The sequence below is a fragment of the Ammodytes marinus genome (genome assembly GCF_949987685.1).
Source record: "Ammodytes marinus genome assembly, chromosome: 10".
In the NCBI taxonomy this organism is placed as follows: domain Eukaryota; kingdom Metazoa; phylum Chordata; class Actinopteri; order Uranoscopiformes; family Ammodytidae; genus Ammodytes; species Ammodytes marinus.
This window is the reverse complement of record NC_137214.1, coordinates 9653556-9681356: the sequence shown is the minus strand read 5'-3', so window position 1 is coordinate 9681356 and position 27801 is coordinate 9653556. Positions and strand designations below refer to the sequence as shown.

At 39.5% G+C, this 27801-nt stretch overlaps 2 protein-coding genes across 4 annotated transcripts; both read left to right on the top strand.

Moving 5' to 3' along the window:
• Window positions 1-2501: 2501 nt before the first annotated feature.
• simc1 (SUMO interacting motifs containing 1) lies at window positions 2502-10906 on the top strand. Of its 3 annotated transcripts, XM_080035190.1 has the most exons (12): window positions 2502-2681; window positions 2786-3041; window positions 4642-6033; window positions 6320-6567; window positions 6656-6725; window positions 7172-7320; window positions 7899-7991; window positions 8159-8290; window positions 8914-9070; window positions 9330-9414; window positions 10285-10299; window positions 10441-10906. In XM_080035190.1, the coding sequence occupies exons 2-12, from the start codon at window positions 2877-2879 to the stop codon at window positions 10650-10652; spliced, it is 2718 nt and encodes a 905-aa protein (XP_079891316.1). In that variant the 5' UTR covers window positions 2502-2681; window positions 2786-2876; the 3' UTR covers window positions 10653-10906. The 3 variants fall into 3 exon arrangements, with proteins under 3 accessions (XP_079891316.1, XP_079891318.1, XP_079891317.1); XM_080035192.1 differs by lacking the exon at window positions 10285-10299; XM_080035191.1 differs by lacking the exon at window positions 2502-2681 and having other exon boundaries at window positions 2774-3041.
• Window positions 10907-11261: 355 nt separating this feature from the next.
• Window positions 11262-27371, top strand: cnot6a (CCR4-NOT transcription complex, subunit 6a). The gene is made up of 12 exons (XM_080035434.1): window positions 11262-11327; window positions 12390-12511; window positions 13116-13302; window positions 13624-13709; window positions 13807-13911; window positions 14098-14166; window positions 14966-15123; window positions 15859-16013; window positions 19147-19301; window positions 19534-19767; window positions 20608-20810; window positions 22532-27371. The coding sequence occupies exons 2-12, from the start codon at window positions 12400-12402 to the stop codon at window positions 22745-22747; spliced, it is 1680 nt and encodes a 559-aa protein (XP_079891560.1). The 5' UTR covers window positions 11262-11327; window positions 12390-12399; the 3' UTR covers window positions 22748-27371.
• Window positions 27372-27801: the final 430 nt, after the last annotated feature.

Here is a 27801-nt window from a genome sequence, read left to right as displayed (position 1 = left end):
CTATAGCTGCAGCTGTATCACAAGCAAGATTACATTATCTGTCTAGTTAACTGTCTTTCTTTTGCAGATAGTGCAGTAGGCCTACATGGCAAAGATGCCAATGTCATTTTATCTTTTTTTCCACAAAATGTACATATTTTCTACAGCAAGACATTTTTATATAGAAAACCAATATCATGAAGTCTGATTTATGCCTTATGTCAGAATAGTCCCACACACTGTACAACCCAACAAATACATTTTTTTTTTTACATTTTAATTTTTATTTCACATCAAGGTTGTTCAGAAAAAGCAGCTTATTATAAACAGGTAGCAGTGGTCAAACAGTAGGCATCTATAACATCATTTAGTTGGTCAGTTGAATTCCAGATTATGAATTTTGATTTCACAGTCTGGTTTGAAAAGAGAGACTTGCACATTTTTTTTCTCCTATTTTCAGTCCAATGCTATTCACAGATCTCCTCAGACATATCTCTGTAGAGCCAGCTGGCCTCATATCAGACATCGCTCGTTCCCAATACAAGTATATACTAATGAGTGCAGGCATGCTTTGGTTCACCTTTAAAAAACAGGAAAGAAACATGCTCTGTTGCTGATAAAGTATTTTATCCTTAATCTGTGTCCATGTATGGGCTGGCGACTGTTTGGATGTTCACCTGGGATTTCAAACATCTCCAGAACACTCTCTCTCTCTCTCTCTCTCTCTCTCTCTCTCTCTCTCTGTCTAATTGAACTTGGACCACCTTTTCCAGCTGAATTACTTTTGAGGTTGTGACAATATTTGTGTTCTCGGAACTAATGAACTGCACACATAACATTTCATGAACTGTGTGACGTCAATATCAATGTAATGACTTGCTATATACTTTCAGAAATGTATAGCGAAGTATTATAGTATTTGTACAACGTCTATGTCAATTGATTGCATTATGACATTCTGAGTACCAAAGGTAAACACAGAAATACACTGGTGCACTGCTCTCCCACTTAAACACGCATACATAGACACACATTATTTCTTTCTCTCCATAACCACCATGATAAAGTCTTCCCATTGCTCTGTAGGTGTCGGGAGATTGTGTACTGTGTAGGTATGGTTAGGATGACTCATCCTGGCTGCATAGTGCTCACAGCAGGGTATAATGGTTGGAGGCATTCGAGGTTAATAGCTCCTTTCACCAAATTACATGACAGTGTAGTCTAAAAATGAGTATTTCTTTGAAAAACGAGCTCTGGGGACTGAATACAATTACCTCTTTTCCTGGAATATATCTCCTGTCCACAACATATGCATTTGCAAAAACAAACAGAATTCAAATTGTGCTTAAATTAAATTATGACAATACAAACAAGTACTGTAAGCTGACAACAGTTCAGTGTGCACGTTCTCTTAACAGCTTAAGCAACGTGCGTATCACAACTTCAGCTTTCCAGGGAACTCAACCAAAGCTCCTCATCCAAAGGGAGAAGCGTTTAATGGTGGCAGGTGCATGACAAAAATATTGAAACCTTTTGTCTGTGAATATCTTACAAGGACAGGAATGCATTGTATCTGCTTCTTGCAGCCTACCACTGTATTTAGATCTTTACAACACAAGGGTTTGTATGACACAGATTTTTTTTATTTGTTTTGTTGTCAGTTTTCCATGTCAACAGAGGATCTGAGATGCATCCCCAGGGATCGGAGGAGTAGCCTATAAGGACACAGAGTTGGCATTAGGGCAGCAAAGTCTGTCAGAATAATGTTTCTCACTTCATATTATAACAGTGGCAGTGGTCCCTTTGCAAATGAGAAACATTAGAAAATACATGCCAAGTGCAAAAAGTTTGGAAGGTGAATGTGACCATATAAAAAGAAAGGCTATCTGATCTTAAGATAGGACTTACATATTGCTGGTCACAGATCAATGTTATGGAATTTTCTTTGAATAATACAGTACATATATGTTTGATTGCTGCATACCTTTCCGTGCATATCTTATTTGACCAAAATAAAAATAAAAATCATTTTCACATCATGAGTGCACTCCAGTGGTGGTGTCTGAAACTGCACTGTCACAAAACTCAATATAGAGATATTCAATGTTTGTTTTTGTGCGTTTACTAGTCTATGGCATGAGAAAAGCATCTGCATTTCAGCGACTTAATATGGTCATCCAGTAGGCTCAATAGTTAGCCTATATGAACACAATGTTCCTATTTGCTACAATCTAGCTGTTTTTTCCTCCTCCATTTTGTTGTAAAGTCTAGGCTAAATTTTTTCAGATTTTTTATTAAATAAAAATGTCTTGTCTTTCACGTTTTATTTTGGCTTGTCATGATAAACTGTTCCTCATAACTTTGAAAAGTGGAAATGACTGCAGATGGAGCCATCACACTCCAGTACAGTAGGTGGAGATATTGGCCAGCTGTAGCCTATGGCGGCTTGTCATTCTACTAAAGAAGAAACATGACAACAACCAAAAACAGGAAGTGTCAAACTTCAGATGTTTCAAATCAGACTAGATAGTTTAATCAACCGGAGAACCGTAAAGGTCATTAGACTTTATTATTTTCGGGCAGTAGGCCTAGAATTCTTTGAAGCTGGTCAATCAAGTCGCCATGTCCCGTTTATTATGAAGTTACTATCAATCAGGCGAATGGAGTTGGCGAGTTTAACAAGGAAATGCCACAAGTCCTAGGTGACATGCCTCTACTGAGCAGCGTTCTTGTGTTTTCTACAACACATGGTGGATTAAGTAGGCTACTACTTTATACTTAACGCTACTTAATCTTCTTTCTGTAGGAATGTGGCGGTGGCTATCATGGCTTTGCTTTGGCTGAAGACCTAACACTGGCTGCTGAAGTTTGTTTCTCGTTTTAACGAAGCAGGAGAAATGGCTGATGTGATATCCCTCAGCTCGGACAGTGACAACAACGAGGACTCCGACGTGGAGATAGTCGGCTCCTACAGTAACGCGATGACCAGAAATAACGCTCTGCCGCTTTCGTCTGTGCGAGTTGACGTAAATGCCGTAAGCGTCAACGTCCCATCGCCAACGGTAAGCTAACGAACCAACCGCTCTGCCGTTGACGTACAACGTCAGCTAGAAAGTGGGGAAACATAAACTTATATCAGAGAGAAAACGAACAAAACACGAGAAAAATAACCGAGAAAAAACACACATACGAGAGTAGGCATATAGCCTACATTCAACTCTTCCCTTGTGTCGTCAAGTAAACTTCGAAAACAAACTATATCCTAGCCTACCAATCTTTCTGCGTGGTGTCAAGGTGAGGAGGGTATCGGATAGAACAGGTGTAATTTTTTTCCCAACGGAAATAGTTGTTGAACAGTGTAGCCTAAGGTATTGGCTTTAGCCTACATTAGCACCAATTCAGAGTGGGTAAATTAAAGTTATTAAGGAGTCATTTATCTAGTCCTAATCTATTTGGAAAATCCAATCAGATTCCTTAATAAGCTAATTAAAGGTAGCATAGGCTACTCAGGTAGGCTATGCAAACATCATTAGACAATGTGGAGGTTTGATAAATCAGTCCTGCCGGTTGGTTTTCATCATTGTCCACCATGGCCTTATACAATATAGATCTAAAAGAGATAACATCTCGGACTGTTTACAACTGAATACACATAGGCCAGTGGTTCTCAATTATTTTCTGTCCCCCCCCCCTAGGGGACAGAATTTTTTTCGCGCCCCCCATAAATTGAAATGCTATTGAGAACCTGCTAATATTTATTTATTTATCTGTACAAAACCACTGTATGAGTTTCTGGCACGAGCATTCTGCATACAATCACCTTATTATCAAATTAGATAACAAAAATTAGCTGATATAACTTCTGCAGCAAAAACATTCAAAGTGCAGTTTATTAGCTCAATTTGTAACATTTAAACAAGACTGCTCAGTCTGTGTGAATCTCAGGACAGAGAAACAAGAGCAAATGATTCACTGAGGTTTGCATTTCATTAAAAAAATGTTTTAACTGTAAACATAGTTATGGTGTTTTTTTTTTTTATTATTATAGGCCAATATGCCTTATGTGATGCGATAACCTATAATTCATTAATGTTATCATAGTCTACTTGCTTGATTTCTTTTTAAATAGCCTATGAGACACTTGGAGACACATGTGGACATTTATTTACTGCAAATCGCGGCCTTTCGCGCGGATATGACCATACACAAGCACACATGCGCTTGCTAGCACTTAAAAAAAAATATATATATATATTTTTTTTGTCAGTTGGAAATCAAGGTAGCCCGCGCCCCCCCCTGACAACTCACGGCGCCCCACCATTTGAGAAGCACTGACATAGGCTATTATAGGCCTAAAATGTTTCACTTGGCTCTACCCTAAAACCAAACTTGTGGTGTTTCAGCTTAAAGTTGATCAGGGATAGGCTTACAAACATAGGCCTACATAATCTACCTTATGTAGGCTACTGTAAATAGGATTTTTAGTTATTGTGACTACAGCACTCTCATAAAGTATGCTATCATGAGGGAGCTATAGCCTAGATGTCACTAATTTAACCTGCATCAAATACATGGCTTTCATGTTTGCCATTTCTCTGTAACTATGTATGAAACCACAGCATTTATTGACTTTTTTTCCTCTTTATTTTTTCCTATTTCCAGCGTTATATTGACCTCACAGATCAAAAATGGTCCCTTCCAGACCTGAAGTTGGGCAATAGAAAAAACTCCAATACCTTTGAAGTGGTAGACTTGACTGAAATCAACGTAGAAAATGGAACAGATAGTTTGCCACTAGAAGACTGTCTGATAAATGGAACAGATAGTTTGCCACTAAACAACTGTCTGATTAACAAAACAGATAGTTTGCCACTAAACGACTGTCTGATTAACGAAACAGAGAATTTGCCATTAGACGACTGTTCGATAAATGGAACAGATAATTTGCCATTAGACAACTGTTCGATAAATGGAACAGAGAATTTGCCACAAGATGACAGTCTGATAAAAGACGAAAGTGTAAATAAAAATCAAACTGCAACCAAACTAGACGATACCATTCAGAAACGCCCTTCCACTGACCAAACTGTTTCGGAACCCCAGCAGGACTGTGGTAACCAAAAGTCAAAGCACAGACGTTTGGATTCTGAGACACAACACCAAAAGCCAACCGATAAAGCACATCATTGCACATCAATTGTAGAATTAAGACGGCTGCCTTTCCTCGAAACGCATGCCACAAAACTGAAGACGTCTAATTGTTCCGTCCACGTGACCAAAGACTGTACGCAAATGTCTCTGCACTTCAGGAAACCAGAGCGCAAGAGTGAAGCACCAAAACGCATTAGGAATTTGAGGTCAAATGGTCTTCACACGGAGACCCCAGCTGACTCCCCCTTTTCAGGGACAGGTAGCACTGTTGCAATGCCAAAGGAGGACACCGCATGTGAGGAAAAGGCGGATGATGACTCTCCCATATCCGTGCTCACCCCTTGTCCGACACCACCTTCTTCATCTCAAGATAAGGCACTGGATTCCTCACAAGGAAAAGTCCTCTGCTCCGACCTGGAACAACTGAAATTAGACACAGCGGACTCTAGAGAAGGCATTCCCTCTGATCACTCGTCCTCATCCCACTCTCCCTCTGCCGGACTGAACCCTTCTGAGCCGTCAGACCTCGACACTCGGCCCCATACAAGTCCCACATCTAATAACCAACCAGACCCAACCCAGACCTCTGAACACACACTAGTTGAAAATACTTCCAATCGGCAATCGGAGGAGGTAGGGGCTGATGAGGCCTCAAGCAGCCCTGAACCTGCTTTGTCATTGTCTAAAACGGATGACCCGGGGGACAGATGTGGGACGGGGACATATGCAGGTGATCAGGGAATTGACAGTCCGATGTCTTTTGTTTGGCAAGAGGGGAGTGACGGCGAGACAGTGAACGCGGACAACAGATTTGATATGGACTTCAGGGAGGCCAGTAGAGAGGACATGTATGTGTGCCCAGTTCAACTCGGGAAACTAATGTCTGGACCACCTCAAGTCCTGGTGAGAGACACTTATCCAAAGGCTTAAAGGTGGAGTCAGCGTTTCTGGACAGTGCTTGATTTCAAAATCACTTTTTCTTTGTCAAAATGAGTGAATATCTCTTCACAATCCAAAACTGTCTGTTTTAGATGCTGGTTGTTTGACAAAAAGTGATTTGACAACAAGCGTTCTCCAGAATTGCTGACTTCACTGGCTGTGTATGTCTGTCTCTCTGATAAGCCCATTACAAGAGAGTATATGGTAGGTTGCATGTACATCATTTCTTTGTATGGTGAATGTTTTTTAGATCAACGAAGAAGATGACGAGTTTGGAGATCCAGAGGTGCTGTGTCGTCAGAGCCTGAGCCTGGTTTACAGTACCATAGATGAGAACTACCCAGAAGGCACTCTGCAGCTCTTGTCTGACCTGCTACAGCCTGGTTACTATCCTCCCAGAGATATCACCTTCCACCTTCTGCAAGGCATTCTGCTCGACCTAAAGTGTCCTTATCACCTGTGTGTGCAGGCCTACAATCTGCTGATGAGAACGCAGAGGTGAGGGGAACCATTTAGCAGTTAATAGTGAAGTATATTATTTGTAGCCTTTCCTTTTTTCAATGTATCCCAATCTTTTCCTTTACAGACACCAAATGGCCGATAACACAACAGTTGCGTGGGACTGGGAGTTGCTGACCTCAGTCATGGCCAATCAGGTACTACTTCAGGCAGCATAACGAGTGAATACACAGTAAAGCAGGGTGTTATATCAATATCAGCGTGGTTGAACAAGGCCATATCGAAAGGGATTTTGGTTTTTATATTGTGAAATAGATCAAATGTTGTTAAATGTTCTGGTCTTGTATCAGGGGCTAAAGTACAGTTGGAGTATGTGATGCAATTTTTGCTCATTGATCTGCTGTGGCTGAGGGAGGTAACTGCCAAATCTTGTTTTATATTCACATTGCACTTCTTAAAAACTTTTCATTTTCATCTGAAAGCACGAGAGGTCATCTCCAAAAGTATTGCTGCATTATTGATAAATAATTAGATTTTTGTTTTTGCTATGCAGACGTTCCATTCGAACATATTTTTTCTGTGATTTAAGTAAACTTACATGTCTCTTTCTGTGTCCATATCACCTCCGTGGGACCCTACAAAGAGACATCGGTGTGAGGTTTTGCGCATGCTCCTGGAGTACGTGGTGCAGACTTTGGAGGATGACTTCAAGGCCAAACGTTCTACCTCGGCCGTCCACCACTCCATCGCCAAGGCAACGCTGTCATGTGATCAGCAGTTCCCTTGCGTAAGGTGAGTTCGGTTAACGGGGGTCCATATCGTAAAGCAATGTTTGGTCTAAAATGGGAGAGACAAAATAATAAATACCTGTATGCCTTTTACTGCACACCTGACCTGCTTCAGAGCATGTTTAGTTCAAGGTATCCCAGCACTGACTTTGTACAGTAATGTAATTACTTTGCTTTTTTGCCTCTGCACTGACAAGTTCCCCATGTGTTTTAGCAATGACATATTTTCCATTAATACACTGCCCTGTTATGTTGATCTAACGTGTTATTGGATGTTTGCCAAAAACTCCACCTGTTTTTGGCCAAACCCTTTTTCAGGTAAAACAAAATGCATGGCTACATTGAGAAATCAAGAGTAAACCCAGCATAGTCAGAGTAATGCGACCAGTTATTTCAGATAACGAGGATTAGATGTACTGAAACTGGATGATTAAAACAACCCTCACCCCTCACCAATGTACACACGTTTTCTGAAAAAAAGACCACATTATGAAATATACAATTATACATCACAAATAATAATATATTTTCAATTTATATTTTTCATTTGTGAAAGGTACATTTTTGATCTTTGTTTTCCAGGGATATTATCAAGTGGCTGTTTTCTGCCATTATGAAATCAACAGAGCAAGGAGATAGCACGAGGGCAGCCCGAGAGAGAGATGAACAGATAAGGTGAATTACAAAGAAAAACATTGGGACATTTAGAAAACAACGTTTTTAATGAGCCGAAGTTACCAACCAAGGAATGTAACTCGTTGCTCAGGTTGACATGCATGAATGTATTCTTATGTTGGTGTCTTTGCCTGTCTTTCACCCACATTTCTTTTGTACCTTTTCAGAATGGTGTCCATCTTCCAGAGAATGCTGTTTTTGGCTCTGGAGGTGGATCGTTCTCCAGCTTTAAACTCTGCCAAACTGTCCCAGGAGCTCTTCCATATGCTCATCGGCAACACCCCCCTGCGAGCACACAGGTGAGGAGGAGAGATGAGACCAATGAAGGAGGCTAGAGAAGCAGGCTTTGTGTTCACCGTTAAAGAAAAGTAGATGTGTAAAAGGGAGAACCTATTTTCTTTTATATACAACCCTTCTTTCCCCAGAGGAAGTTTTGCCACACAAGTAATCATAGAACTTTTGAAGTTGGTTTTATAATTGATTATTTAATTGCTATATTCTGTAAAAATATAATATCATAAATTCTCAAAAAGATCAATACATTTTTAAATGGAGTCCTGGGAAACCTAGCTTTAGAAAAATAAATTCACCTTAGTTTCTCATCATATTGGAACAAAAAAATGTAAATTGCCATATTTACATTTTAGATGAGTTAATGCTTTTATATTAGAGAGAGGAATTTAGGTAATGTATCTTTTAAACAAAGGCTATTGAAATAGATTTTTTTTCATGTAATAATCCTTTCCTATTGTGCTCATTTGAATTATATTGTTTAAATGCAAACGGTATAATTTTTTTTTTAATGTATTTTAAGTAATTCAGAATTACACGAAAAAAATCTCATAACTATTCCAGCGGGACCATCTTCATCTTTTCCACAGTGTTTAAGCTGTCATTGACTTATGTGTTTCTGACACTCCAGGATGTTGCTGCTGGGGAGCCTGCAGAGTGAGCTGCTGCGATGTAAGCTGTTAGAACATCTGTTGGACTATGCATGTCCGCTGAAAATCTCTCTGCCCATGTCCCTCAGTCTTCTGCTCCACTTTCTGAAGAACTGCACTCTGGCACCAGATCCTACGGTATTTTGTTTAGATTATTACCTTACCGACCAACCTTTGCACTTCACAGAGGTAGCAGTGTAAACATAATATAATATGTAATGTATTGATACATTTATAGGAACAATATTGATCATTAAAAGTTAAAGACTGCGTTTTGTTTGTGTGCATTTCCTAGTCAAGAAATGATAATAACTTAGGATGGCTTTCCAAGGACATATCTTTGATGAATTTTTTTAAAGCCACAGTAAATTGACTGACTCATGACTGTATTTTCCAGGATGGTACTGAAAGGTGGCATAGGTGGGAGGAGTTGGTCCATCTCCTCTGGATGTTGTTGCTCAGCTACAACAAAGCTATGAAAGGTGAAATGTTCATAAATAATCAGTGATATATTTATCTATAGTTATCTTTACATCAATAGTCATGAAATGGCTCAAAATATAAATTCTTTAAAACTAAAGAAAACATGATCTTCGGTAGTGATGATAGGAGTTGGTCTCTGAATGCAAAAAAACCCCCACATATTCTCATTTAAAATGAGCACATTCCACGCTCCTGTCGTGAGCTATTGCTTTTATAAAACGGTTTAAGTATGGCGAAATGAAAGTCATAGACATATTACCATTTAAATGTTTTATTAAATAAAAACATATTTTTAAACAACATGATCGGCCTTCTTCTGCTGCCAGGAAGCAGACAGTGCCTGGAGCCTGTGGGAAACCTCGGACTCAGTGAATGTGCAATATGTGGTGCGATACTATGTGTGGATTGTACTGAACTGTTTTATTGGCATCTTTTTGTACAGCAGAAAATGAAAAAAGATGGTGCAGCTGAAGGTTTTTACTCTGCTTTAAACCAGAGTAAAAAACTTCAGCATACACCATACAAAAAGATGCCAATAAAACCGTGCACTTGACTATACTGATAACCTGTTTCAATTTATTTTCCTTTCCCTTTCTATTCACCAATATGTCTTCCAGCCTGCAAAAAGTTGTCTTGGGTCCTTCTCTAGTGACTATTGTGAATGTATTTTACTTCTGTTCTAATTTTATTTGTTAAATACAAAACATAATAGTTGTGAACTAAAATATTTCTTTCATATTTCTGTTTTTTGTTTCTCATATTACTTATAGGCCTATTCAGTTTTTGTATTCATGTAATTAAACTGAAAATATATTTGTGATAGTTGTTTGCATTTAAACACTGATTTAAATTGATATTTTCTCTCCTAGGCAATCCTGTAAAGGGTAGGTGTTATTAATGCTTTGATACATGATAAATCATAAAAACTGAAGATATATCCCTTAATTTGTACGTTAATTGACGTAACTTGACTCTACCAAGCCCTCTTTGGTTTACTCCTAACTTCTTTCATCTGATTTACCCAGGCTATCTGTGCAGCACAGTGACTGAACAAAAATGTGGAGTTGGTGCCTTGGTCTACAGGCAGGACGATATGGTATCTAAGCCTGCCGTTCGTGAAGCTGTGGAGGCCTTCCTTTCCAGATCCCACGCTGACATGGGCCAAGCCTTACCTCTTCATGTGGAAGAGTCCCTCACTTATCTACAGGATTACCTGCTAGATGTCTGTCAGTGTTGACCGCAATGTGTTAATTAAGCAATAGCTTTTGCCGGACGTTAAGCTAAGTTAGTTAAAAAGCTCTTTTGAGATGGTTGGATAGCCCGTTTATACACATTGTCTGTACACATGCATTATTTTACGTTTGGTTTTATTTAGAGTTGTCCTCCTCTGGATTTAAGCCACCCGTTTTATAATTTAATATTTATAATTTTGTTTGAGTTGACTTGTACTTGTAAGTGCTGTATTTTTTTAAATAAAGGTTGTTACCTTGGTGTTGGGTTCTAGTTATGAATTGAACATATGGCCTAATGATATTTGTCTTTTAGCCAGCAAAGACAGTAGCCTATCAATTTGTCATAATCTTCCTTTTATCTCCACACAGTAGAAACAACCAATACATCATTACTTTGGTAAACTATTCAATTTGTAATTTTGTTAACTACGCATTATTTGTAAATAAGCAAATCTACCAAAGTATTCCTGTACATCCATAGCATTGTCCATTATCACTATTAACGGTGGCTCAACAGCTGGTTGGACCGTCTACGCGCTGACCAATAGGATCAAGCGCCCTTATCGGCAGAGAAAAAAATCCTCACAGTCGCCATGATACAGCAGCGGAAACGGGCGAGAAGTAGCTAGAAAACAAAAGAGAACACGCACTCGTCCTCGAGATTTGGTATGCTCTTGCAGGTAAAAATGGAATGCTTTCTTTCGGACCTGAACTATTTTCACTCGTTTCTACGCAATTGTGTTAGGGTGTTAAACACACAGCGGTCATCTTCCGACAAAGGACTTATTTGAATAGGAAGTCGGTCAGCTTCGAATAATTGGGATATGTTAGCCTTTAGCTAGCAGGCTAATTCACGCTAAGCTAAATAGCTCGCATTTGCCTGCAAACTGCAAACCCAGCATAATGTAGCTTTGTGAGCTCGTTTCCTCACTGTTTATATAAACCAAAGTGTTTCCTGTTACTGGAGGCTTCCTAGTAGCAGCTAACTAATTCACTGTTTCTTGGCCTAGTGTTAATGCGTAAGTCAGTGCTTTGCTATTATGTAAACAACAATTGTACTGTTCATTTTAATACTAATTCACATATTTGTTGCTAACCCCTTTGAGCAGGGCATTATAGTCAGTCAGTTTCTTTGTGTCTATAATTGTATGTCCGTTTTCCTTCTTGATAGTTAGCACGCGTGCTAGCGTTAGCCTTTTTTGCGTTTGTTATGTATTGTTTCATAGCTACCTATTTAGGTTAAGCTAGGCTAATCAGCTAGCGTCGTTGAGAAGGAAAAATCGGCCAACCTTAGCTATCTTTTACCAATTTTAAACATTTAATTCCCAACCCTTTTACCAATTGAAGCTTCACACAGTTGTAAACAGCCTATTTTGCCAAGTTAAGCATGAAAAGTATTTCACCACGTTGCTGATATTAATGTTAAATGTTGTTACTTAAATTAAATCACATGAATCCGTTTAAATGATAATTGTATTGCACTATGACCGATCGATATAAACGTATTAATTTGCCCATATATTGATCAATACTCGCTCTTTATGACTAATACTTATTACATTTGGTATATGTTGCCAACACGTGTACATGAGGTATCTTATCCATTGAAGAAAATATGCATAATCTCACCCTAATTCAGATTCCTAGTTCACCTAATTCATCAAATTGATTAACATTTGAGGCAATAGGGAGGCGTTTATTCTTTTCATGATTGACATTTAATTATAAATGTATCTCTCTAGTTTTATAGGAATGCCCAAGGAAAAATATGATCCGCCGGATCCCAGGCGGATGTATACAATAATGTCGACCGAGGAAGCAACAAACGGGAAGAAGTCATACTGGGCTGAGCTAGAAATCAGCGGTGAGTATTGATGGAGGTCATCCAGTAGTTATATCGATTTCTACTGTTCACACACGTTGTGATGCTTTGATGAAGCTTAGAGAACTGTCTTCCTTTCATGTCACATTTGTTTGGGCACAGGTGATTATTGAATCTTCACTGAATCCACCACTGTAGCTCTGTACATGATGGTCCCATATAAGGCTGCAGCTAATGGATATTTTTATTATCAATTAATCCGTTAATTATTTTCTTAGTTGGACCACCTGACGCTTTACAATGTCAGAACATTCTGTTAAATAATCCAGAACCCACAGGGAAAATTTAATTTCTTGTTTCATTTTAACATGTACATCTACATTTTTAACCGGAAAAAAAGCTGGAACCAGTGAGTGTTGGGCATTTCTCCTTCAAAAATGAATTGCAGTTTTATCCATTATCAAACCCCTTTCCAGTTAGATTTCTGTTAATTGACTAAACTGTTAATTCACCAAAAATGCAACACAGTTTTAAGATGGGTGACTGCAAGATGGTCTGATTGTGATATCAGTTAACCCACAATGAAGCAGGATACTGGAATGTAAATCTTCAGTGTGTATTTCCTTTGGTATTACTGTCACTGCAGGCCGCGTAAGGAGTCTCAGCACAGCCCTGTGGGGTCTCACCCATCTCACTGCCCTGCACCTCAGTGACAACGTATTGTCACGCATCCCGCCAGACATTGCCAAACTACACAACCTGGTGTACCTTGATCTGTCATCCAATAAGATCAGGAGCCTGCCGTCAGAGCTTGGTAACATGGTGTCTCTCAGGTGAGTGATTTCAGGCTGTATAATTAATTACCCCTTATTTTGGTACAGTGTAAAGGAGTAGCTGTCACAGTGTTAGTGGTCTTGATTTTTTTTTTGTCACTTACACATGCTACACATTGGTGCTGTATTGGATATCTACCATTTTTTTGGTTTCTTGTATTTTTCAAGTCCACATTTACAATCAGTTTAAAGTTGGCAAAGATGCTGTACACATTTTTGATGACAGTAATTTAGTAAATAATGTTTTTGAAAGGTAATCAAGATGGTTGTTTATCAGTAAGGCTCATTTCTAATGATCAAATTCCCCCATATCCTCCACAGGGAACTGCTTTTAAATAACAACCAGTTGCGGGTTCTGCCATTTGAATTGGGGAAACTGTTTCAGTTACAAACACTGGGGTTGAAAGGTGAGTGGCTTATCAATGGTTTTTGTAGCCATTCCAGCCTTGAAATCCCATTATTCTGTTAGCGATGATTCAGCTCGCGTTGCTTTTCCTTCATCAGGAAACCCACTTGCACAAGAAATTATGAGCCTCTACCAGGAACCTGATGGCACGCGGAGACTCCTCAACTACTTGTTAGACAATCTGGCCGGGGCTATCAAGCGCAGTGAGTCTCCCCCCCCTAAGTCCTATATGGCAGTTTTCAGACTCAAACAGGAGTTTCAGTTGTTTTTTATTAACTCAAAAGCTAGGTTCACCAGTTTATGTTTACATGGGAACGTAGCAAACCCAAAAGCTTATGTGCGCATAACACAGTTAAAGTCATGCAAGCTTTTTATTTCTCTCTGTTCAGTGCCAACAGAGCAACCACCTGCTCGGTCATGGATCTCATTGCAAGAACCGGACCGGACACGGCCCTCAGGTAAGAACATATATAAAAAAGATGCACACACTACGCAATATTCTTTGGAACGCACATCTGTTTGGTAAATATTGATCTGCAATGTATTTATATAAATTGACTGTCAGCCACACATTGATCTGTTTTTGTTGGGAAATATGAACATGCTGAAATGACAAACAAAATGATACGATTCAAGATAGGATACACATTTGATTTTGTGTGGAAAGAACTTGATTTTGTGCGGAAAGAACTTAAATTAAGTTTAACCCAAAAACACAATATGCACTTGCTATGTAGCATATGCACACTTCCTGTGGTTGAACCTGAGCAAAACCAACAAATTCAACATTATTGCCAAACAAACAGATCTCCAGCAAATATACACAGCATTCCAGGGTTTTCACATGAGTTAACATTTTACTTATTGATTGCAACTGTTGTTGTGAATGTAACTGTGTTCTGACTGACTTTTATGTCCAATGTTCTTTAATACTTTAGATGATTCCACGATTGCTCTTTACATCAAATTGTGCCTTTTTTTTAGGTAATTTGGTTGGAAACAATAAAAACACAATTCTTTCGAATGTGGCAGATGTATTTGGATTTGTTGCCAGTAGTATACATTTACACTGTCTGCTTTTATTATATAAATGGTGATGATAAAAAGACAGGAAAACTAATACATCACACATACAGATTATTTTGGTTATCTAAAGGATAGTTGTTAAACACGTTGGGCAATGTTCTTATGCCACCTTTTTAAAAGTATCAGTCAAACAAAGCTAAGATATGCCCTTTTGTCTGTTTCTCCCCCCAGCACTGTTCTCTGTGATGTGCTACAACGTGCTGTGTGATAAATATGCCACGCGGCAGCTATATGGCTACTGCCCCTCTTGGGCTCTTAACTGGGAGTACAGGAAGAAATTCATCATTCAGGAGATACTGGGCTGCAATGCAGACGTCATCAGTTTGCAGGTGAGAGAAGGACGTCAAAGCATGCGTTTAGGGTTTCACTGGAGGTTACCGTTATTTTCTATGTCAATACTGAGCCAACAAGATGGTGGTGGCGTTTTTTTTAAGTGGCACACATAGTCGACACAATAAAAGCAACACTCATAAAAACGTTGAGCAATAAATGATCCCTTTGTGAAGGACTATGTTCAGCGAACCACTGATTTGTGGTCTTTTTCTCATTTTCCTGGAATAGGTCAGAATGTTTTGTTTATTAATGATCGTTATACTATTTCATAATTTGATTACTTTGTTTATCTAAAAACAAAGGACATGTTCACATGTTTTTGTTGCTCTTTACAACAAGGCATTTACAATATTTGAGTAATTCAGTTCAAATATAGTTAAAAAAAATGTCAAAGTAAATAGGCAGCCGTGTTCATATCACAACAGTTATGGTTAATGTTTTGCTCTTTAAAAAGCTATAAAGTTTTTTTTATTTTATTTTTAAGCAGACAGGTGCTTCTTTGTATTCAGCAATACAGAAATATTCCCCAGCATTTGCCTTGTTTGCTGGTATTTTCTTGTTGGTACTTTATCACCACCTTTTCATTAATTTTATATATATATATATATATACCCCCCACCCCCATGTTTATTTCCAGCTTTATTCTAGTGGGAAGGGTATGTTTGTTGTACTTAAATGGCTGTCATTCTTTCCTGCTACCCATGCTGACGTGTGTATTTTGTTGATTACAGGAAGTTGAGACAGAGCAGTACTACAATTTCTTCTTGCCTGAGCTGAAAGAGCACGGATACGACGGGTTCTTTAGTGCAAAGTCACGAGCCAGGACTATGTCGGAGTCGGACCGAAAACACGTGGACGGGTGTGCAGTTTTCTTCAAGACGGAAAAGTATGTACCTTCTATTTTAATGTCATTTGGTCTGAATATCTTGTTGAACAGCCTCATGACCTACATTTTGAGATTTATTTTGCATCAATCCATGGCTTGTAGCTTTAGGACAGTCATAACCACAACAAAAGTTTTGAAATGACTGCGGTCCGATCCCTTTACCTTTTTCAATTAATGAACAATTCTAATTATTAAAACAGAACGATGCAAAGGAGAGAGCAGTTTACATTCTACTGGGTATCCAAATAATAACTCATTATTATATCCAATATAGTTATCACATGAGGTAACCTTTCCCAAATGGATTGCTATTAATATGAGCGATTAATACAGCTTGGTTGGTGTGCAATTATACTTGAAGGCTAAGCTTGTGACATTTGCCCTCCTTTTAAACAGATGCAATAATTCTGACAAAGAAATGACGTATTATATTGTTATCCTTTCACTCCAGGTCCAACCTGTAATACTGGGAGACTCTAGCTTTTGTTTTGTGGTTTGATGATGGTATTTTGTTTTTGTTGTTAGGTGTGTCAGCTGTGTGAAGCTACAACGGCTGAACTTTCTTACCAGTTTGATTACCTCGCAAATGAGATGGTGTATGAGGTTTTTATAGTAGCCTTCAGAAAGTGATGCCATTTATTGTACTCATCTTGGTTAAGTGTTTGTGTGAAGCCCCCTATTATCTGTACTTTTAACCTTTTTGAATACAAAAAACAGGACAAGAGGTTAATTTTTAGACAGAATATTAATGGTTATTGCGGACCTTTCGATTAGGCTTGGTGAAGACATAGCGAATATATTTCATTTATAGGGATGCACCAGATATTTACATGAACTTGTTCTGTTCGCCATCCATGGTTGAATAAGCACCTGTGAATTGTGGAATTTATGTTTTTTTGCAAGGACATTTTGTGTAACTAGTTTCGTTCATAGATTGTATATAAAGTGGATGTAGCAATTATTCATACCTTTTTAACTTCCAATAGAATAAGAACTAGCCTGCTAGAGAGAAAAAAATCACCCCTCTTAGTGTTGTCGTAGAGATATGACTTAAACATACAGACTCAAATATATTTTTCTACCAGGCCATAAATTGGTTTAATAATGCTGTATAAAACAGCATATTTTACATGGGAGTCTATGAGTAAATGCTCTGTTTTGAAACTGCCCTTAGTGGCCACTCGGTGAACTGCAATTTGTCACTTCTGCATTGGATGCTGGTAGAACTCGCTGTGGTTGGGGCTTGGTTTCGATTCATTGTATTTCTATCTTTATCTGAGCTTCAGAGGAACACTTGAACACAACAGCAAATATCTAATCACTATACGCAAGTTGGGGTAACTACAACACTGGAGTCAGATTTTATACTTCAACATCGTAAGAATAAAAATAGTGTTTGTGTTGAATACAATGACGAGTAAATGAAAACAATTAACAAAAAAATGTCTGCAAGCAGTGCTGCACACATGTAGCCTACACATAGGTAACACTATCAATATGAGAGCACTGCGTTGGTTAAACAGTTTTGTCTTGCTGGTTCCTTTCATCAAGCAACCACAAAATAACAAGTTCTGTTAGCCCGTGTGTAGCTTTTTCTGTAGTTAGAGATGCCGGCTTTTGTCACCTAATGAAAAGGCTTAATCTGTGTTGCACTGTTCCATCTCTCAGATTTCTCAGCACTAAAGTAATTCCTGAGTTACGTCACTGTAATAGTCTGATGTTGGATTGGGAGATGAAGAGCGCAGTTCTCCAAACGTATCCCCTGTACTGAAGAAATACAAGCGCCCACTGCAGAGGAATTGATAAATGCAGTGTCTTTTGTGGTTTTTTTTTAAATACATATTTATTTATTTATTTATTTTGAACCGTGAGCTAACTGAATTGTTGCATCCCTATTGATTTAAATCAATTTGTTCAATCTTTTTACGGTTTGAAAGTCAATTTAAGAAACCTCATGTTTTTTGTAGAATATGATGGGGGTCGTGGGGTTTTGTGCTTTTATCATTTTACATGGTTCCTTTCCAAATCCTGCACTCATCAGACCACAGTAAAACATTTGGATGTTTTCAACAGAAATTTGTAGAAATCACAGATTGGACTGGAAGGTAAAAAGGTGGCTTTTGTTTTATCTTTAAAAATAAATGTCGGAACCGTGTGACGGCAACATGAATTTCCTCTCTAGAGGTGTCACTTTAGTTTGAGTCTAAAACTACAGGTTTGAGGGAAAGGGAGTAAAAAAATAAGAACTGGGGGTGGTGAGTTAGAAATGAGTGGGCTTAACGGGCCTCATCTTTTCTTGATGCCAATGGCTGGAGGCTACACCGGCTGCTTCTAGGATAATGCACCCAAATGTCTTGCTGAAATGTCTGCAGTTGTGTCAATTTGTGTTATGTAGACACCGAAGGAAGGATGTGTAGAATCAAATAAGCTGCTGTCTCCTGTTCTGCTGCATTCATTTTAATTCTTTGTTTTATTTTAAAACAGAGGAGTTCAGTTTTCTATTCTTTTGATAAGTGATATTGAATTATGATAAATGTTTCAAGTGGCTTAACATAGTATTGGTCTGAGGCAGAGAGTTTTAAGTGTTGATGAAATTAGAGTAATGTAACTTTTTTTTATATAACATTAAACAACTAAAGCCTGACGCAGCAGCTCGCATGACTTTTGCTGATGCATTAAAAAGCCAGGTTCACTCATTCAATTCTAGCTTTTTTCTTTTCTTTTCTTTTTTCAAATCTTTTCTGATAATATTTATTTGTATAGCATTTTATTGTACAACGCAATGTCATTAATGTTATAGTGGTGAAGAAAGTGATGCCAAGTTTAGGGGGCAAGTAGGATAAACCTCTACTTACTCCCTGTGTTGGCCTTTGATTTATTGCATTGCAGAATGTCTTATTGACTCTGATATTGAAAGGTTTTAACAACATAAATCTGTTAATCAATGTGACCAAAACTGGGGAGCTATCTCACTGTTTTGGAAGAATATTTCTGGTTGTATAACTATTAAGTGGGGGAATATATTTATTTACATGAATATTCATAATTGGTTTCCTTGTTAATTTTTTTTCTCCCACTACCGCAAGTCCATCACTTTTGTTGAGCCCTCTGTTCTCTGTGTGACTGTCTCCAGGTTCAGTGCAGTGCAGAAGCACACAGTGGAGTTCAACCAGCTGGCCATGGCTAACTCGGAGGGCTCTGAGGCCATGCTGAACAGGGTGATGACCAAGGACAACATCGGGGTAGCTGTACTGCTAGAGGTCCGCAAAGAGATGATGGAGGCATCCTGTGAGTATACAAAATCATTGGGATTTCAATCTCTAAATCTTCTGTGTCATATTTAAAATATTGGCCAGTCCTGCTAATACTGTGTGCATGCCTGTCTGAAACTCACTGATAAGCTAAAGCCACAAGAGATTTTGTAGCGTGACAGATTTCCATTGTGCATAAATATCTGTTCTATTGCCATGTGTTGAATGAGTCTCGATTCCTCTCTGTGTCACTTGTCCCTGCTAACCAGCTGGGAAGTCCCTCCATGGCATGGAGAAGCAGCTGCTCCTGATAGCCAACGCCCACATGCACTGGGACCCGGAGTATTCTGACGTCAAGCTGGTGCAGACTATGATGTTCCTGTCGGAGGTGAAGAACATAGTGGACAAGGCCACGCGCAGCCTCAAGTTGTCCTCTGTCTCTGGGGAGACCAACGCCATTCCACTGGTACTCTGCGCTGACCTCAACTCCCTGCCCGACTCTGGTAAGCCAACAAGGCTAGACAGTTTGTATCAAATAATTGTACACGTATTGAAGATACTTCAATTGCTGTTAAGGTTGTTGCTTCCCAGTATCTCCTAACATTGTGCGGAGGTGCACTTCAGCAGATACCGAACCATAATCTTTTCTGCTTGTATATATTACTCCTTTAGTATGTATACATGTGCTGTCGATAATAAATTGGAAATTGTTCTAAATTCCCAAAACACACTGTATCCAACTTGTCGCATTTGAAAATGAAAGACACGTTTTATGATGAAATTGGTATATTGCTGTTCCCTTGGGCTTTGGAGACTTCTCACAGTTTAAAGCCCAAACAATGAGTTTGTGGAGTAAATAATCTGCAGATTACTGGACAATGTAACTAATCATTAGTTGCAGGAGTAATATTCATGCAGGTTTGATAGCATTTGAATAAGCCATCTTATTTTACTAAACTTTCCTGGGCATATAATTTAATCCCAAAATCTTGTTATTGTATATTCCACAGTATGATTAGATTCATGCAAGGTATGTGCGTATATCTTTCTATCCATCTACGGGTTGATTGGCTTGAACTGAATATTCAATCTATTATCCTGAGTTTTATTTCTGAGACCCTGGTTCCCTTTTACGTGTCGTTGTACTAGGTTCTAGGTGTCTGATTTGATAAACCAAACACAAAAAATTTCCTATACTGCGCAACATTTCTCCCTTTTTTTAAGAATGCCTTTTAGGTGTACCTATGGTAATAGTGGGCACAGACTTTGTTGTGCTAGGACTTTGAAGTGCCACTTGTCTTGATTCTGATAAAGCCAACTTGTCCTCTCTGTGCTGTGTTCAGGCGTAGTGGAGTACCTGAATTCTGGGGGAGTTGACTGCACCCACAAGGACTTCAAGGAGCTTCGTTACAGCGACAGTCTGACCAAATTCAACTGCAACGGCAAGACCAGCCCTGGAAATGGCAGGATCACCCACGGCTTCAAGCTCAAGAGCACCTACGAGAACGGCATGATGCCTTACACCAACTACACCTTCGACTTCAAGGTGACCTCACTGACTGCACTTGTACTTGTGTTTGTAGTTCATTCTCTTGCTTGTACTTGTACACAGAGGAACAATTATCAGCTGGCTCAGAATGGGCCTTTGGGGGGTCAGTACGCGACCGACTTTTTTTGGGGTCGCGACAGTAAAGGCAAACGGTTTGTGTATTTTAAGAGGGGTGTTGGGTTGGGAGAGGGGAGTTTCTGTCCAGCTCAAGAGCATTTCAGTCAGCCTGTCAATCACTGCGTTACCATGGAGCTCACTGACACTTATGAAATCACAATAAACAACCTGTAGATATGAAGTCAAAATACTAATAATCACTAGGCCTAACTGTTTAATACTTTAATTGTTTCTAATTGATCTAAACCATGGAAGAAGGTAGGGCTGCTCAATTATGAAAAAATCATAATCATGATTATTTTGAGTAATCACATTGTGTTATCACGATTATTAAAGACAGTTAATCATTGATTTAAGAACATTATGCATTTATTTTACTTTTAACAAGGTTTTTTTCTAAAAACACCATGACTTTGGACTTTAAACAAAGGCCTAATTGAACTGAAAACAGGGAGAATAGAAATAGGCTAAATAAGTGAAACATATTTTTAATAATTTAATAAAAATATGTCAAAATAAAAATAACCAGTTGTAAATGGTGTTGATAGGGCACGTCTTTTGCTAGCATTAAATGTAAGGGCATGATTTATTTATGTCATGGAGCTGGCTGGATAGGCAGTTGCATTGTAGTGTTGACAGTTGTGGTGGCAGGAGTTAAGGAGCTTTAAACTTCCTGTGTTTTTATTCATTGATTGCTTGGTCATAGACCACTATGACTCGACTTAAAGTGAATAAACAAATTGGTCGGGATGTTTAAAGGTGCAGATCAGGTCGTATATCACTTCTTTCTCTCTCTCTCTGTCTCTCGGTCGCGTATGTCATGTTACTCGCGTGTCCGCGCGTGACAAATCTTGCACATTATTTTAGTTTGTTGTGAGTCTGAAGTGTTTTCAGACAACACAATTAGTTTTACCTTTTATTCTCGTCATCTAGAAGTTTTTCAAAACACCCAGCAATGCGCAACATCTCCCTCGTAGCTACTCTCTGGACTAGCCGTTAGCGAAACTATCAGGTGAGGGAGGGGCCGAGCGGAGGTCACGGCTGAAAGGGTTTGCTGCATTTATAAGCCTGCATGCCCCGGCGAGCGGAACAATGATAGTTTAATAACGATTGTCCCCGACCTGATTTCTTTTTTTACAACTGAGATTGCAAGTAATATGACTGGAATGGCGCGGAAATGGAAACACATTTGGAGCCGTTTTAAGTAGATTTTTATTTATTTATCTATATATAAAAAAAAAAAAAACACTTTGGCGCTGAGGATTTTCCTTTGGGGGGCGCTAAAATTCCTTTGGCGGGCGCCAAAATGTTTTGAATGCAGGAAAAACCCTGTGTTGTACAGCCTTCAGCACGTTCAAAAACAAACTTGCCTAGACCTATGCAAGACCTATGCCCAGTGGGCATGACCGGACAAGTCCGCGTTAAGTTGGACCCAAACATACTTTATGCTTTTCGCAGCCATGGGCGTCCAGAATAGAAAAAAGAAATCAAAGAATCTTGGCATTGCAGTGAATACACTGGGAGAAACCCTCCCAAGTATGTTTTAATCTGTTGCTGCCATTATTTCCATTGAGCTGACTCCCCTCTCCTTCTCTCCTCAGGGTGTCATCGACTACATTTTCTACTCCAAGCCTAACCTGAACGTGTTGGGTATCTTGGGCCCCCTGGACCACCACTGGCTGGTAGAGAACAATGTCAGCGGCTGCCCACACCCCCATATCCCCTCCGACCACTTCTCCCTGTTCGCCCAGCTGGAGCTGCTCCTGCCCAACTCTCCCCCCCAGGTCAACGGGCTCCACCTGCCTGCACGCAGGTAGTGAGTCCCTGCCACACCGCCACCACCAGGGGGCCTCTCCCTTTACCAACCCCTCCTCCCACTACCAGCTCTTCCCTCCAAGGAGGAAGACAAAAAAACAAACAAACCACAACCTGTAAAATAATCGTACAGTGAGGTCTGGCCGACAGGGATTTCGTAAAAAATGTTATAGATATTCTATATTTTTCTTTTTTTCTTTCTCGGTTTTTCTTTTTTGTTCTTTTTTTAACTGCTCGATTCAGCCCTGTTTGTGTATCATATTTTGTGTTTTGGACTCCCTTTCCTCAACCCACCCACCCGCACACTTTTGCTTCTGTCGTTGAAACTAGAGGGGATGGTAGCTCATCCAGATTTGACACATGGGGCACAGGTTTGGTTTGAGACCTAGGGGAAACTTACAAGTGGCCAAGGGGGGAGGCGACATTCACCTGAGAAGCTCCATAGCTAATGGGTCTGCCTGTCTGTCTGTCCTGTATAAATCTGAAAACCAGCAAAGACAGCAGACGTGTCAATCTCAGACCTCCATCGGCTCGTGCTTGTTTTCCCCTATGTAACTCTGGGCAGCCTGCTTCTTCAGTCTTTCTAGAATTTTGGTTTGTCTAGGGCAATGTCATCTGGGTTAGAGCAGGGTGTAGTGCAGCTCATAAGAGTTGCTGTCACCCGGTGGTGCTGAGGCCTATTGTGTGCTCATGGCCTCTCATGGTGCTACAAGATAGTCTACACCTCTGACCCCCCGGCCCGCTGCATTAGCTACCAAACCCACAGATGCCTCCTGAACCAGACGTCCAAGAGCTCCACTTTGCCGAACATGTAGAGTTAGTTTGCAAAGGAAGGCTATGTTGAGAAACTCGGAGCAGCTACCATCCTGTTTGCAGACTGTTTCACCCCCCAGCTTGTATATTTGTTAGGCTAGTCTTGTGCTTAGGAGCTCAATGTTCCACTGTTTTTTTTTTTTTTTTTTGGTCAATGGTCGAGGGATTTAGGCTGATGGGCAAAGCGATGAGGGGGCTTTTCAAAAATCTTTTTCTCTGTCTCGATTGCTTTTAATCAGAGAGAGCGAGTAATGGCTGATACACAGGCGTAAAAACCAGCATTCCTCTCACTATCTGGAGTTGCCATCCAACTCCACACATGCAAGCTTACACACACACACACACACACACACACACACACACACACACACACACACACACACACAACACAGGTGATTTGCAGGCAGATCTGTAGCACTGTCTATGAGGCCAGTAGTGACTTTCCCCAGCCATAAATTCCATACACAAAAAGCAGTGGGTTTTTTCTCAAGTGTTTGTACAGAATATAAATCTAGACTCAGTCTTTACATGATTGTATATGAACCACAAAAGACCTGTTTTCTGGCGTTTTTTGTACTAAGGGTAAATTATGATCAGATTTGAAAAAAAAAAGATTGTATTGTAAACTATGGCTAAATTTTTATCCAGTTAATGTTAAGATGAATTGATATTACCAGCTTGTACAAAAGACGTAAGAAGAGGTTGTTCGGGGCGTTCGCTGTCACTACTTTGCACTCCCTATATTGACTGTCATTAATGTATCAGTATTGTTTTATCCCCCCCACCCCCCTTCTCTGCTGTTGATTTGATTTGTCGGCATATTGCTGCAATTGTAAATAGACACACCGAGTAAACTGCATGTTGCTTCTCGCCCATTAACAAAGCCATTGAACCACACTGCTGCAATCAGTTCAGACAAAAAGTAGTCGCAGCCCTGCCCCACCTCCCCCCCACACACACACACGCTCTCCCACTAGTGGCGCGTGACTGATACAACCCATCTTAATCCCACACGTACAACAAAAACATCGTGCCTCACTGTAGCAGTTGTCACTGTCTTGCACTATTTGCATATTTTGAACGAACGCCCGAACAACCTTTTCTCCTTTTATTTTTAAATACTGTTGAGACATGTGTGAAGATTTTATGTCCTTTTATTGTTTTTGTTAATGTTGATTTTCTTTTTTTTACGAGCTGTGACAATGTTATGATGATGTGTATATCCTTCCTATTCATCGAGCGCTATAGTAATCAGGTATGCTTTCTCCACCGACCCCTCTGTCCTCTTTGTAAGGAACACGAGTAGGATGTCTTATCTTGATGAAACCCATGGATTGTATTGCTCCCTCTTTGTACCTTTAGCACAGCTCCATGCCCCAGTCTTCCCCAAAAAATATTTAACCCTAAGCCTATTCCCTGGCCATGAATTTTAAATCTCCTTAAGCCTGTCCCATCACCCCTATACCCCACTGCCCTCAACCGCCCAACCTCACAATTCCCCGATCCAACTAATATTACTCTAGCTGTGTCTTATAAACTCCCTTTCCTCAACCACTTTGTAAAGTTCACCTACCCTAGTCACTGCAGCTGTTGTACCACATGTGGACCCCCTTACCTCTGTATTGGAAAAGGCGGAAGTCCCACTCTGCCCGCTCTGATTTGGAGGAAATGGGTAAGGGGGTGCACGGTGCGGTGAGCTCAGCTATTTCTCTAAACTATGAATCAAATTAGTCAAATACCAAACAAGTGAAATCTGTGGAGGGATTACTTCAACAGCGCTTTTCCACAGTCACAACGGATGATTCAGATGCAGTTTCCCCCTCACTCCCTGTGTCCATCATATTAGCGCATACAGATCTCATCACTTTAATGTAATGTATATGTTGAAATGACATTTTTAAAGCAAGAGGGAAGCAAGTAAATAGGAAGTATAAGTTAAAATCCTCAGATCAAGATCTCTTGTCCCATATATTTCACCCTACATGTTTGTTATTTTTTAAACTTTTGTTTTCCATTGGAAACCAATGTGTCCAGTTTGATTTATTTTTTCCTGAATGGCATTAGTATTGTAGTAGATTTAAAGGCTAGCTTTTTTTTGTAAAGTGTGAATAAAAGATGTATCTCATGTTTCCTTTCTAAAAAGATATTGAATTGTGTTGTTGTGTAAATCATGAAATTCTACGACGGCGTTATGTTTGCTGCATTGTTTCTAATTTTACTCAATATATATTTTCCCCCCATATACTCTTTATTCCAATCACAAACCAAATCCTCTGTAGGGATCACGCTGAGACATTGTCATGATGGGTTGAATAGTGGCAATGCCTGTTAGAATGAAGGACCCAGAGCGCATAACAGAGGAAAAGTACCTGCATCCTTGGTATCCGTAAAACTTTTCAGCAAATTCAGAATCAGGGAAATTCTGTTTTTCCCCCTTCCTTTCCTATTTTTTTTTTCTTTTTTTACATTTCAGCTTTATATTGGGTGTTGCATGGCACTAGCTGGAGAGTGCTAGTGCCCATAGGTTAGGGCAGCAGAGCTGTCTTATTAGTGGATGCAGATCAGTACTAGAGAACACTGTTCTGACTGGTGTAAAATGTGTTTGTGACTAAGCTATTGACCTGCCGCTGGTCGCTAGACTGGTCCTGTGATGATGATTTTGAGTCTATTTACTAGTCCATCTCACTCTGTTCTTGTGCATCACAGTGGTAACGATGTCATACTAGCTATTAATTACTATTGATATTCACTGATTTGAATCTCCCCTGTCCTCTTAATCACTCTCTTGTTAAACCACAAACTGGCTTCTGATTGAAAATCTAACAAATCACAGAGCTGAGTTATGTCGCTGTGGAAGCTTCGGCGAGTGATCACATTGTTGGCTTTGTGCTTTCCACTGTTACATTGTGTTTCATATTAAGATTGTTAGGAGTAGAGTGATTTTTTTCCCCCCCCAGGCTGCATCTCTTTTTATAATGGTGCACACCAAAGCTGCTTGTAGTTAGTTAAGCTTTAAAGCAAGTTTTTTTCAGCAACCAGTCACAATTGTTTTTTTTAAATTTCTTTTCTTATCCGAATCCTAGTCTTCATGAAGTGTTAGGGCTGTAAGGAAAGCAATTGGTACTTTTGTCCTTTTCCTTGAATCACATGAACACGCTCATAGTTGTTGTTCTCGTTTGGTTTTCTCAACACATTTGAAATCTATCCTAATTTTCCAAAAAACTTGGCAATAATATTCAGAAACATTCAGACACATTTAGAATGGGTTTTTAATATATACATTTTAAACATGTAGCTATTGCGTCTTTCAAACTGTGGTCGTTTTCCTTTTTGCTATTGAACTCTTAGTCTAAAGAGTGGATACTGTTTATTTTGCTGAACGCCTCCCCCCACCCCCCTTCCCTCCTCCTTTTTATCATCCATCTTGTATATTTGCTCATGTCCTTCTCCCTGCCGATCCTAGTGGTAGTTGTTCAATGATCAGGATTGTCTTTTCTGTAGTCAGCCGAGTACATATATTGATCTGTGTCACTGTGTTTATGCACTGGACCAACTATTGTTTACCATTCATGGAATACCAGCAAAAAAATAAAAATAAGTAAATGACAAAACACTTGCACAATGTTGTAGAATGTCCATATAACACAGATGAGAAAATCAAGGCAGCTGTTTTCAAATCCACACATAACTTTAAAAAAAAACTGAATGGTAAACAATGCTTTCTGTCGTACCCCTTATAGCCGTCCCCTCGATTTGCTGTGGACTAGTTTCTATCTTTCTTTTTTTTTCAGTTTGACTACAGGTTCTGCTTGTTTCCTTTACACCTTACTATGTATTTTCCTACTTCTGGTTGAAAATAAATTCTATATTATCTGTTTCAAGCTGTGTCACCTTCTTATTACTTTGCAATGGATATTGAAAATACCTTCTATATCTGTTCTCTTTGCATTGTCTCCTTCTACTTCCTTGTTTTTTTTTCTTGCCTTTGTGACACTCTTTACAGGCTTTCTTTGATTTCATTTACAACAGCATAGCTGGTGCTGTTTCAGTGTTTTAAAGGTGGAGTCAGCAATTCTCGATGCAGTGAAAGAAAGCAAGCAGACTGATTTGACACATTTTACACTAGTGCTTTCCAAACTAAAACTATAGAGCATTGTCTTGTGGTTGATGTTGCAGATGCGACTGTGCCACAGCTGGTGGAGGCTGGATCGCGAGACCCTGGAGTTAACAAGCTTGCAGTCCC

Coding starts and splice junctions, on each gene's coding strand:
- simc1 (XM_080035190.1), top strand. CDS start 2,877: ATGGCTGATGTGATATCCCTCAGCTCGGACAGTGACAACAACGAGGAC. Junction 6,726..7,171: donor CCTCAGTCATGGCCAATCAG/GTACTACTTCAG, acceptor GACCCTACAAAG/AGACATCGGTGTGAGGTTTT. Junction 8,291..8,913: donor ACCCCCCTGCGAGCACACAG/GTGAGGAGGAGA, acceptor CTGACACTCCAG/GATGTTGCTGCTGGGGAGCC.
- cnot6a (XM_080035434.1), top strand. CDS start 12,400: ATGCCCAAGGAAAAATATGATCCGCCGGATCCCAGGCGGATGTATACA. Junction 13,912..14,097: donor GGCCGGGGCTATCAAGCGCA/GTGAGTCTCCCC, acceptor CTCTCTGTTCAG/TGCCAACAGAGCAACCACCT. Junction 19,768..20,607: donor CAACTCCCTGCCCGACTCTG/GTAAGCCAACAA, acceptor TGCTGTGTTCAG/GCGTAGTGGAGTACCTGAAT.